The 10,450-nt window shown below is 36.3% G+C and overlaps 2 protein-coding genes across 3 annotated transcripts in view; one reads left to right on the top strand and one right to left on the bottom strand.

The window, feature by feature from the left end:
- Window positions 1-8,185, bottom strand: part of kank3 (KN motif and ankyrin repeat domains 3) — a 28,848-nt gene extending 20,663 nt beyond the window's left edge. Inside the window, exon 1 of one of the 2 annotated variants that reach the window (XM_014010823.1) lies at window positions 1,640-1,718. The gene's annotated coding sequence lies outside the window, so the exon portion shown is untranslated. Of the gene's footprint in view, window positions 1-1,639; window positions 1,719-7,746 lie in introns of those variants that run through there. The other variant, XM_014010820.1, reaches the window with a different exon arrangement.
- Window positions 1-10,450, top strand: part of ndufs7 (NADH:ubiquinone oxidoreductase core subunit S7) — a gene marked incomplete in the record, with an annotated part of 57,090 nt that overhangs the window by 45,367 nt on the left and 1,273 nt on the right. Inside the window, 4 exon segments of the mRNA XM_014010826.1 lie at window positions 9,142-9,184; window positions 9,650-9,721; window positions 9,806-9,926; window positions 10,232-10,411. Of these exon segments, the coding sequence (XP_013866280.1) occupies window positions 9,142-9,184; window positions 9,650-9,721; window positions 9,806-9,926; window positions 10,232-10,411 (416 nt within the window).

Genomic DNA, 10,450 nt, shown 5'->3' on the forward strand with positions numbered 1-10,450 from the left:
CCTCTTTGTTTGCTCCACGGTAAATAAAAGCAACTCTCACAAATCAGATGTTCCTAAATTAGCCAGTTTCCAGTTTCTCTTGTTCAACTTTCCCAAGCTTGCCCCAAGTTTAGCCAAATAATTACTCACAAGTGAAGAAAACTTTCAAGTCTGTACAAACTGTTTTTCAGGTTTCATCTGTAAGCCTTAAAGTTTCAGTATGTTGTTTGGTATTAAAAAATTATATATATTTGGACAGTTTTTTTTTTTGCGGTAGGATTTAATTAGTTGGATATAGGGATGTACCAATATGAAAATTTAATCCAATATCAATATTCGATATTATTATTGGTGTTATGGCCGATAACCAATATTACACAAACACACAAATTATTTATATACAAATACATACATTTGTGTCTTTCTTTTTTAATACCATAAAAAAAAATTACCAGACTATTGACATGGCTCTCTACTTCAATTATTCCTGGCTGCACAGCGTCATTATCACTATTACGATCAAACAGATACCACTCAACTAATTATTTCCCCTCCTAAAACAGAAAAGTGAGAAATGAATATCGGACGTTAATATCAGCCCAGTTTTACTTATCGGGCAGATCCCGATGTTAACGCCGATATATCGTGCATCCCTTGTATGTGGCTTGATGTTAAAATCCAACAATTAACTTTTAAGGACAAGAACTACTATGGAAGTTTTAAGAAACATACTGAAAGCTTAAGAAAGAACCGTATATTTATAGAACTGTACTGCAGTTTGTAAATGTCTTTATTCCATCAGTGGGATGTAAAAAGGACTTCCTGTAAGTGTGGGCAGTGTTAGGTCAGTCTGACTGATGCCATTATAAGAAACGTTTCATCTGTAGTTTTAGAGAAACTGTTTCTTTCAGAAGCTACAGAGAAATTAACGAAACACTCAAAGGTTGTAGATTATCTCAAACCCACCTTGATCAGGGGTCAACAGAAGCGGTCCCAGGCTGACCAAGACAACTTAATAAGAAAGAAATTACTACATTTGACTCCAATAGTCAAATTTTGAACATCGGTGACTATAAATTCACAACTGTGCAACTTACTTGTACTTTGAATGAACTCCTACAGTGAGAAGAACATGGTTAACTGGCAGATTTCTATGTTTGAGGTACTTAAATTACTCCCAAGGCCTCTGCCAAGCAACCATAACAGAGCAGGCATATCAATATTGCACACGAGGGCATTATATTCACAATATATTGTGCAGCCCTAGTATATGATACAATCAACTTATTCATTAAAATTTTTCTAAAGATTTTTTTTTGCCTTCTTTACTATTAGAAAGGTTGCAGACAACCTGATTCTGTCAAGAAGTTGTCTGCTGGACAAGCTGGAAACTTTTCTTATGTCGACTCCTGCTACAGAACAAGAACAGATGTTCGCCTGTTTAATGCCCAAAAACAACTGAAATACTGTACGTGTCGTGTCATTTCCTCTGCTGGTGAAAATTACACTTGTTCCGAGTCTGTGTGATGGAGGAGGTCGAGGTAATGACAAGGCAGAGGATGTATGTAACTCTTTGAAATGCACACCTTAATCTCCACAGAGCTGCTCCTGTGGAAAATACATGTTTCTGGGTTCTAATTCAGTTTTGTGATTCAGTTACCCTGTCAGATTTGGCTCAGCTGTAACTCTCGTTGTCTCAGGAGGATGTAATTTGACGTCTGCCAGGCATTTTCAAGTTTAGTTGAACATATCTGTGTCCTGTGGTCGACTCTGAGATAATCTTCCATCTGATTTCATCTAAACAGAGGCACAAAAATAACTTTCTCTCTTTGATGTATTTTCTTCTGAATCTTGTCTATTTTTTATTCAGTTTTACAGTTTTGTTTTGTAGTCTCTTTGTAAACTTGGTAAAATTGAGAAATTCAAAATAAAACTTCAAAAACATTCCAAATAATCTTTTTAAATAAGGCAGTTCATACTTTCATGTATATAAGATGTAATGTTTGACAGTAAATGCTTATTTTTTGGCAACATCACTAGAAACTCTGTTTTTTTAAAAGCTTAATGTACAGAATGTAAATTTTTTGTAAATAAATAGGATTAAAGGTTAAAAAGGTTTTAAAAGTCGGACATAAACGCTGTATTATTCTTAGAGGCAGTCGTGTAAACTGAGCATCCAGTGTCGGAGCGTTGTTGGACCTTTTTATGGGACTTTATGACTTCATATGGCGGGGGTGCATTTCCGCAGGCACCTCTGTAATAAACAACATTTGTTTCTTTGCGAGCAACTGAACAGAGGTGACCTTTGTGCTTCAGTGGTTTTTGAAAGCCACTAAGAGATGTTTGTCAGACATCAGGTAAATGTAGAATGGACACTTTTAGCATTTTACAACCATAAACTGTCTTCTATTCAATGGTTTCAATCTCCTAAAATGAGGATTTGATTAACTTAATTTACCAGATTAAAAGACGCTCTCGCAGTGTTTCAGTTTTACTGGTTTCCCATGCAGCCCTGACAGCTCTTTAGATGATCTGGACATTTTTATCCTGTTTTTTAAAATGTTTACCAAACAGCAAAGACAGGAAAAGGAAGCGCATCTGATCTGACCACAGCGGGACATCTTTCCATAAATATTATGTTCATATTTTTGTTTTGTTCAGAATCAAATGTGACCCAGAGATGAAATCCCACCGAGGAATCATATAATTAAAGGTCTAGTGTTACTCGAAGGAATGCACACTTCCTGCTCAATCAGAGGCCTAAGATTTAAAGCAAAGCTGTCACCTTGTGTTAGCTCTCAGATTGCGTGTTGAGGATACCTCTCAGCTACTACCACACCAAGTTCAACATCTGCCAAACTGACTGAGTTAGTCATTTTTGTGTCATTTACAATGATTACATTCTTAGCAAATCAAACATGTTCACTGATTTATGAGATATTTTGCTAACAGACATAACTCTCCACCTTTCAGGGCAATACAGCAAACCATAAAACATTGTCACAGTTCCCAAATCAACAATCTTATCCTTAAAACTGATAAAGCAGCATCCTCCTGTCCTGCTCAGAGGTACTGTATATTCTGAAAAAAAGCTAACAGGGAGATCAGATTAAGTTAAGCTCGATGAAATGCTGCTTCACAATATCTCAAGACATTCGCTCAAACACAACATGAACTGACGTGTTTTTACTTCAGTAAGTGACTCACGATCCTGGAAGCACTCAGACAATTAAATCAGGACCAACAGGAGGATCTGAAGGTGGCCTGGAAGCCAGGGGTGTGTTGGAGCAGGTGGACTACTCAAGGACCAAAACACTCAATTACAATTACCTGTAATATCAAAGTAAGAAAAAAAACAAACATCAATTTATTCCGGAAGCATGTGCAGATGTTAAATCTTATTAATTTTGAATTATCCACCTTAAAGTGTCTATTCAGACTTTTTATTTCCTCTTTTTTTCCTAAATCTGTTGCATACATTAATGTTTCATGAACAAATATGTCCCTGAGACTTTTCAAATCAGCTGAAAACACCTGTTTTGTGAAGCAATGTCTTCTCTGCTCATAAAAATACACACACCCATATGCAGGGTTGTAATGTAACTAAGCAAAAATACTTTGTTACTGTACTTAAGTAGAATTTTTGGGTATGTGTACTTGAGTAATTATTTTTCAGGCTACTTTTTACTTTGACTCCTTACATTTTTACACAATTATCTGTACTTTCTACTACTTACATTTTTAATAAGGTAAGAAGTAGAAAGTCGTTTCTCCATTTCATTTCAGCTTGTTGTTATTGTTAAAAAAAATACTATCCTGAATAATTGTGGTGCCTGGATAGAGTGAATTTAATTGTGGTTGGACGAGAAGTATAAATATATACCATTCTGATACTTTAGTTTGTACACAATCCATCAAAGTTGCATGCCTTTAGAAAAAATAGTTTTAAAAGATTCTTGGGAGGTCCCAATAAATGTATTTCGGAAACTCTAACCGTTCATTTTTACTCAGTACTTTTACTTTTATTTCTTAAGTACATTTTATGTCAGAAATTTACTTTTGATACTTAAGTGCAAAATAAATCTGATACTTTTAAGACTTTTACTCAAGTAATATTCTTAGAGGACACTTTAACTTTTACCAAAGTCATTTTATGATAAGATACTTGTACTTTTATTCAAGTATCACTTTCAGGTACTTTATACAACACTGTCCATACGTCCGTTCACATCAGGCAGGGTGAATGAATCAGAAAAGTTCAACCTTTTTGATAGCAGATCTGTTTGTGTCCACCTTTTTTTAAATGAAACTCATGTTTAATCAACCTATACACTCCATGATTTTAGTAACTTTTAATTGAAGAAGTTGCATAAAACTAACAAAAGTGTAGCTGCAACATTTAGCCTCTTTTTGTCAAACTAAAACCAGTTTTTACTGAGTTTGTCTCCCCGTCCTGACTGCGTCATGTCACTGCAGCGCTCTGAGGAACTCGCAGACTTGCTAAAATTAAAACCACTTGTAATAAATCTAAAAATACAGCAGGCATGCGGTTTATCAAGCAGCAGGACTCACGAGCACAAACGCAAAATTCGTTTTAGTTTCTAATTCAATGAACTGTTCTCCGTCAACTCTGGGGTGTAAATAAGGTGAGAATGCACGAAGCAGGAGAACAACAGAGAGTTTTATTTAAAAAAAAACATTAAAGAGTATCAGAGTGTGACGCTGACCTGCAGACACCTCTGACTTCACTTTCACTGAAGTTATTTTTAAGGCGGCAGCGGTAAGTCAAACCCCAGAGTCCTGTTGCAGGAGAACAATTTCCCCTGAGAGATTCAGAGAGCTGCTGAAGATGAGCTTTAGGTCGAGACGTTAATCAGCTCACCGTCATCTTTTAGTTGAGACAGCTTTGCACGAAAAGTTATAACGTGACAAATTTCAACTCCAAACGTAACCCCAACTTTTGTTGAAGTTCTTGCTATTCTCACTAATAATTGTATCATTCAGAATCCCTGATTATAAAAGTAGACCGGATCTGGACTAAATAACCAGCTTCACCGGGGTGTATTTCTGCACCAGTAAAAACTGTAACTGCTACACCAGCTCACCTGTCTCACCTGACGCAGAGTCAGCAGACCATGAGCATCAGTTGTACACCCCGTTATTCACAACAGTGTGTAAAAAAAAAATGCACCAATGGAAATTCACGTCTTTGACATGACGAGGTTAAAAGTTCGACATGGTGCAGATTTGCTGTCATGTTTTAGGGAAGATCAGGCTTAAAACTATGAATAATACAAACTTTATATTAACTTGTAGTCAATCCTGGTCTTTACTACTAAACTATCATTTGTTTTAAATTAATACCAAGCTTTTTTTTATAGTTCATAGAATTTAAAGCCCTAGTAGCTGTAAAATAACTGTGATTTTTCAAGGTTTTTCATGATTTTTTATGCTTTACCCTAATTTCTACATCATTACATCATTTTGGGCAGCACAATGCTCAGTGGTTAGCACCGATGCCTCACTGCAAGAAAGTCCTGGGTTCGATCCCTGGTTCAGACCTGGGATCTTTCTGTGTGGAGTTTGCAWGTTCTCCTCGTGCTTGTGTGGGTTTTCTCAGGGTACTCCGGTTTACCCCACCCCAAATGTGCAATAGGTTGCCTTCAGACCCAGGCCGCCCTTGAAAATAAGATCTGCGATCTCAATGGGATTTGGCTGGTTAAATAACGGTAAATAAATAATAAATACATGATTGGGTGTTAATATAAACCAAACTCATCTGGGTTTTTATAAAAACTGCATCATGTAGCAGCAAATAGAAGAATCCCAGTTATGACGTTCAGATGAAGCCATTTTGGGAAATTCTCCCTTTAGGGTTCGGAAGATCTCGCCACATTTGAGCTTAGCTCCAACTTTTTGCTTTAACCATCTCCACCCTAAAAATGACTCTACTTCTGTCGACTCCCATCCTCGCAGCTAAAAWTTTTTAGTCATTGTTTCTTTTCAGAAACAAAAGAGAAAAACTTAATCTTTATACGCTTTTGACCTGGTATCTTAGATTTAATTGTTCTCCCTTCTACGGTGATCATTTCCCAACTAAGTATTCATCACTGGATGACATTATTATTGGCACAATTACTGGCAACAAAACACGACTGCTGATTTTGTTCATTTATTGCAAATTATAGTGTAGACTTTTGGTAGTGAACAATGCATAATTAGTAGTTATTTTCTAATCATAGACGATGCACATACAAATGTAAAATAACAAACTTAGAAAAATCACGTATTTAGACACATTACTTCCTTATACTTAATACTTAATGTAATCAGTGTTCACTTGAGAGACCCAGGTAATTTATGAACCTGAATTTGCCTCGTTAATCCAATAATCCTGCAGAAACATCACTGTTTACATTCTTGATGTTAATCCCAATACTTTTGACATCACGCAGGTCATTAAAATTAAATGATTACAACTGTAGTCATTCAACAAAGCAAGATTTAATTCACAATATGTATTAAACCCTCTGAAATCTGACTCAGTGACCATCACTTCTGAATAAAACCCCATTTAAAAATCCCACTCGATATAAACTTCATGTCCACCACGGTTCTTCTTCTGCAGGGTTAATCATTCTACATTAACGCCTCTTCAAATAAAGTGATATCACTCCATCAACACTTTATCCAGCTCAGCGTTGTTCGGTCTTATCTGTAACTCTCTGCACCATCGGTGAAAACGACTTTCTCTGWTTATCTTCCAGTTAGGACAAAAGATAAAGTTTTGTTGCTCTGATGACGTCCCAGAGTTCTAAAAGGCTTTGTGTGTACAAAACACAACACAAATTCATGGATGTTCAAATTACAGAGTAAAAACTTCCTCGCCACAACAATTAATCAAACATACCCACTCTGATGCAGCTATTTAGGAGTTTTTCCTTTTTGTTACAGATTTATTACATTTCAGCTATTTTGCTTCTGTAGATATCTGAACATGACAGAACTGATGACGGACTCCACGGTGAGCCAGAAAACTGGGAGGATGTTTTAACAGCTCTGACAATGGGGTTGTAGGGAGTGTGGGGGGGATTTCCATCTCATGAAGCAGCCTCACCCACAACAGTGATCCAGGCACAAAAAAAAAGGTTCTCCTCCATCTGCTCTACATTTACTTTATTTGTCTCTACAATACAGGCTTTAGAGACAAAGATAAGAGCAAGAAGCCAGCAAGAGGGATTAAATAGGTTAAACTTGCTTTTAAAAATGCATAAATTGTGCTACATTGACATGTTGAAATACAAAAAGATAACATTTTAAGCTCAAAATGCATTATAAACTAGATGTTTTAAACTGTAGAATGAGGACTTTTAAGAAAGATTAAAATTAAAACAGATTGTCGAAAAATAATTTAAATGGATCTGAATAATAAAAAAAATAGTTCGTTTAGAATTAATCATGGGAGTGAATGAGCCTATATCTGTTTAATGTTTTAACGAGGAAAAAAAAGATTAATGAGTTTTTTAAATAGTCCTATATACAATGACAATTACGCATAAACAAACGTTTCCGGCCTTAATGCAGCTGTAATAAAAATAAACCAATGGGCTGGTAAATGGGTAGTTTTTAAAACACAGTGAGCACCGGAGGGTTTCTTAAAAAAAACGTTACAGTACCAATAATTAGTGCAGCTTTATTAAAATAAAATTGTTCGAGCTGATAAAAATGTATCAATACAGAAATTAATCCGCCGAGTTTTCTTCTTACCTTCTGCTCGTCTTCGTCCAGTCCCGCTGCAGTTTGTCATAACTTTCTGGGAAGGTAAGGAAACTTTGGGAGGAGAAGGAAAAAAAAAAAATCTCCTAACTTTAGCGGCGATTTCAAGCTGACTAGACTGAAAAGTTAGCTTCCTGTTTTGGATTTCAAAATAAAACTTCAGGTCTGTTTTACTTATTTCAAATATAGCAAATGTTTTTTTGTTAACAATTGAAATAAATTTACCTCGAGATATTTTTCCCTGAACTATGTCATTCAAACGTTTTGCTCTAGTATATTTTGAATCAGGCTTTGTAATAATAAGATCACTGGTTTCACAATTTTAACTTTAATTTAAAACACCAAGTGCATTTTTCCCTCTAGATCAAGTACAACATATTTGTCATCATATATTATCTGTTCAAAGATTAACACGATAGTGAAATTTTTCAAATTTCCGACAATTTTAGGAACAAGTATTTTCAATTTAAAATACTTCATAGATCTGCTGAATGATTACATGCTTTTATTTTGAAATGAAACCAGTGACGGATGTGGTAGCTTCCTSTCTAGTTGAATGAAAAACGAGGCTCTTTTGAAAACATACGTAGCGGCAGCGCCCTCTACTGTACAACACAAGAGGCGCATTTCAAAGATGGCGGCGTTAATGAGTAAGTGGTGTTTTCATACCAGTCCTTTAGTTTTTGTCAATGTTGTTGATTTGTCAGTCTTGTGATGCCACGATTATTTAAAATGGGCACTTAAAAGTGTTATACTACATAATTCGATTGTGTTTTGGATCATGTTTTTAACTTTTACTTAACGCGCACACTGACCTTGTTGTTAGCGTAGCGGCTAACCAGGTCAGCTAGTGACGCATCAGAGTCCAGGCACTAAATAGGTATCTGTCAAGCACAATACCTAAGTAATGCAACAGGTAATTATATTTTCAAAGTAACCAGAGTGGTTGTGTTGTAATAATTAATTTTATATTGCCAGTGAGCTAACCCGAACTCTTCGTTTGCACTGTGTGACTACGACTGCGCAGTAAAAACAGATTTTCCAGTTTAGGGTTTCAAAAATGTATTTTAGTTATAATGCTGCAACGATTGACAGTTAGTACTTTAATAACTCATCTGAAAATGCTCTACAAATTGGCAATGTCTTTAGACACTTAAAACGACATTGTGCTTATTTTTGTTATTGACAGGTACACATGTATCATACACTTATTAGTAAATACTGTAACGGTTACTTTAAAGGGCCATTGAAGCTTGTGGTGGTGATGATGATCTAGTTATATCTACTTCTAGCAAAATTAATAAAGATAATTATTGTATTTTTATTTTTGTTCCATCCCTTTTTTATAAGTATATTGTGTTTGTTCTGTTTTGTTCTGTTTTGCAGCTGCAGCACCTCGCCTGGCCTTGTCTGGCTCATTCTCGACAAGGTAAAAGCCTCCTAATCTTATTTTCGGTGGAACTTGTTTCTTGGACTTCAGCTACTACAGCATTGTGTATTTTTTTTATTATTATTATTTATTATATTTTATTTTATTTGTGAATGTTTACATATTTTTGGACATCAAATTGTTTCTCATCAAAGAGAATAACCCAATACTTAAATGCACACTGAAAAGCAAGACCGCAGTATTTATTCCTGTTTAGTTTAGCTAATCTGCTGGTCAGAGTTTAGAAGCTCAGACAGAAATAACATAACCGTCAATCCCTCAGATGCACCAACACTGCATGTATTTGTTAACATAGTATTATAACGCACTTGTCTTCCKTTGGTACCTTTTGGTGCTCTTTTTAATTTTAATGTTTAATGGGCRTTTTTACACGTAGAATTATAAGTTCAACATTTCTTCTCTGAATTCTTATTGTTTATTCTCTCTTTCACTTTTTTCTTTTAGGCCCATTTCAGTTTTGGCAATTCAGCTCAGGAGTTTGCGAAACAATTCTAAAAATGAAAACACCAGCACAAGGTGAGCTGACCTAGAATACAGTTGTAACATGTTGAGCCATCACAGGGCTGTTGGTAAAACTGTTGTCCTCTGCGTTTGTTGCAGTTTGGTGCCCGTCAGAGAAAAGAGCACTGCAGTGGCAGCAGCCAAACCATCAGCAGCAGCCAGCAGCAAAGGGGAATATATCGTGACGAAGCTGGACGACTTGGTTAGCTGGGGACGCACGGTATGTACTGAGAGGATGTCGATTGTTTTCGTGTAGAGCTTGTGTTTTAATCTGTCTCCGGGATGCACAGTGTGAGTTTTTGTTAAAACAAAGGACAGTTTTGCGAGTTAAAAACAAATTTTAAGTTCTTGGTAATTGCATGTTTTCTTTTACTCTACTTGGACTCTGAGGAAAAATAAGCATCTCAAAAATGATCAGACGGTTCAGTGCCAGTTTGAAATTTCTGATCTGTAAAATAAAAAAGCATATTTTGGATAGTCTTTCCTTGTTTCTTCTCTTCATTGATTTGTCCCCACTTCCTTCAGACATCTATGTGGCCGATGACCTTCGGCTTGGCGTGCTGCGCCGTGGAGATGATGCACTTCGCCGCTCCTCGCTACGATATGGACCGCTTCGGGGTCGTGTTCAGAGCAAGTCCTCGCCAGTCGGATGTCATGATTGTAGCGGGAACTCTGACCAATAAGATGGCCCCAGCCCTGCGGAAGGTGAGAGGAGAGACAACGAAGATGTAGCTATTTAGGAAC

Source organism: Austrofundulus limnaeus, unplaced genomic scaffold (genome assembly GCF_001266775.1).
Source record: "Austrofundulus limnaeus strain Quisiro unplaced genomic scaffold, Austrofundulus_limnaeus-1.0 Scaffold73, whole genome shotgun sequence".
NCBI lineage: Eukaryota > Metazoa > Chordata > Actinopteri > Cyprinodontiformes > Rivulidae > Austrofundulus > Austrofundulus limnaeus.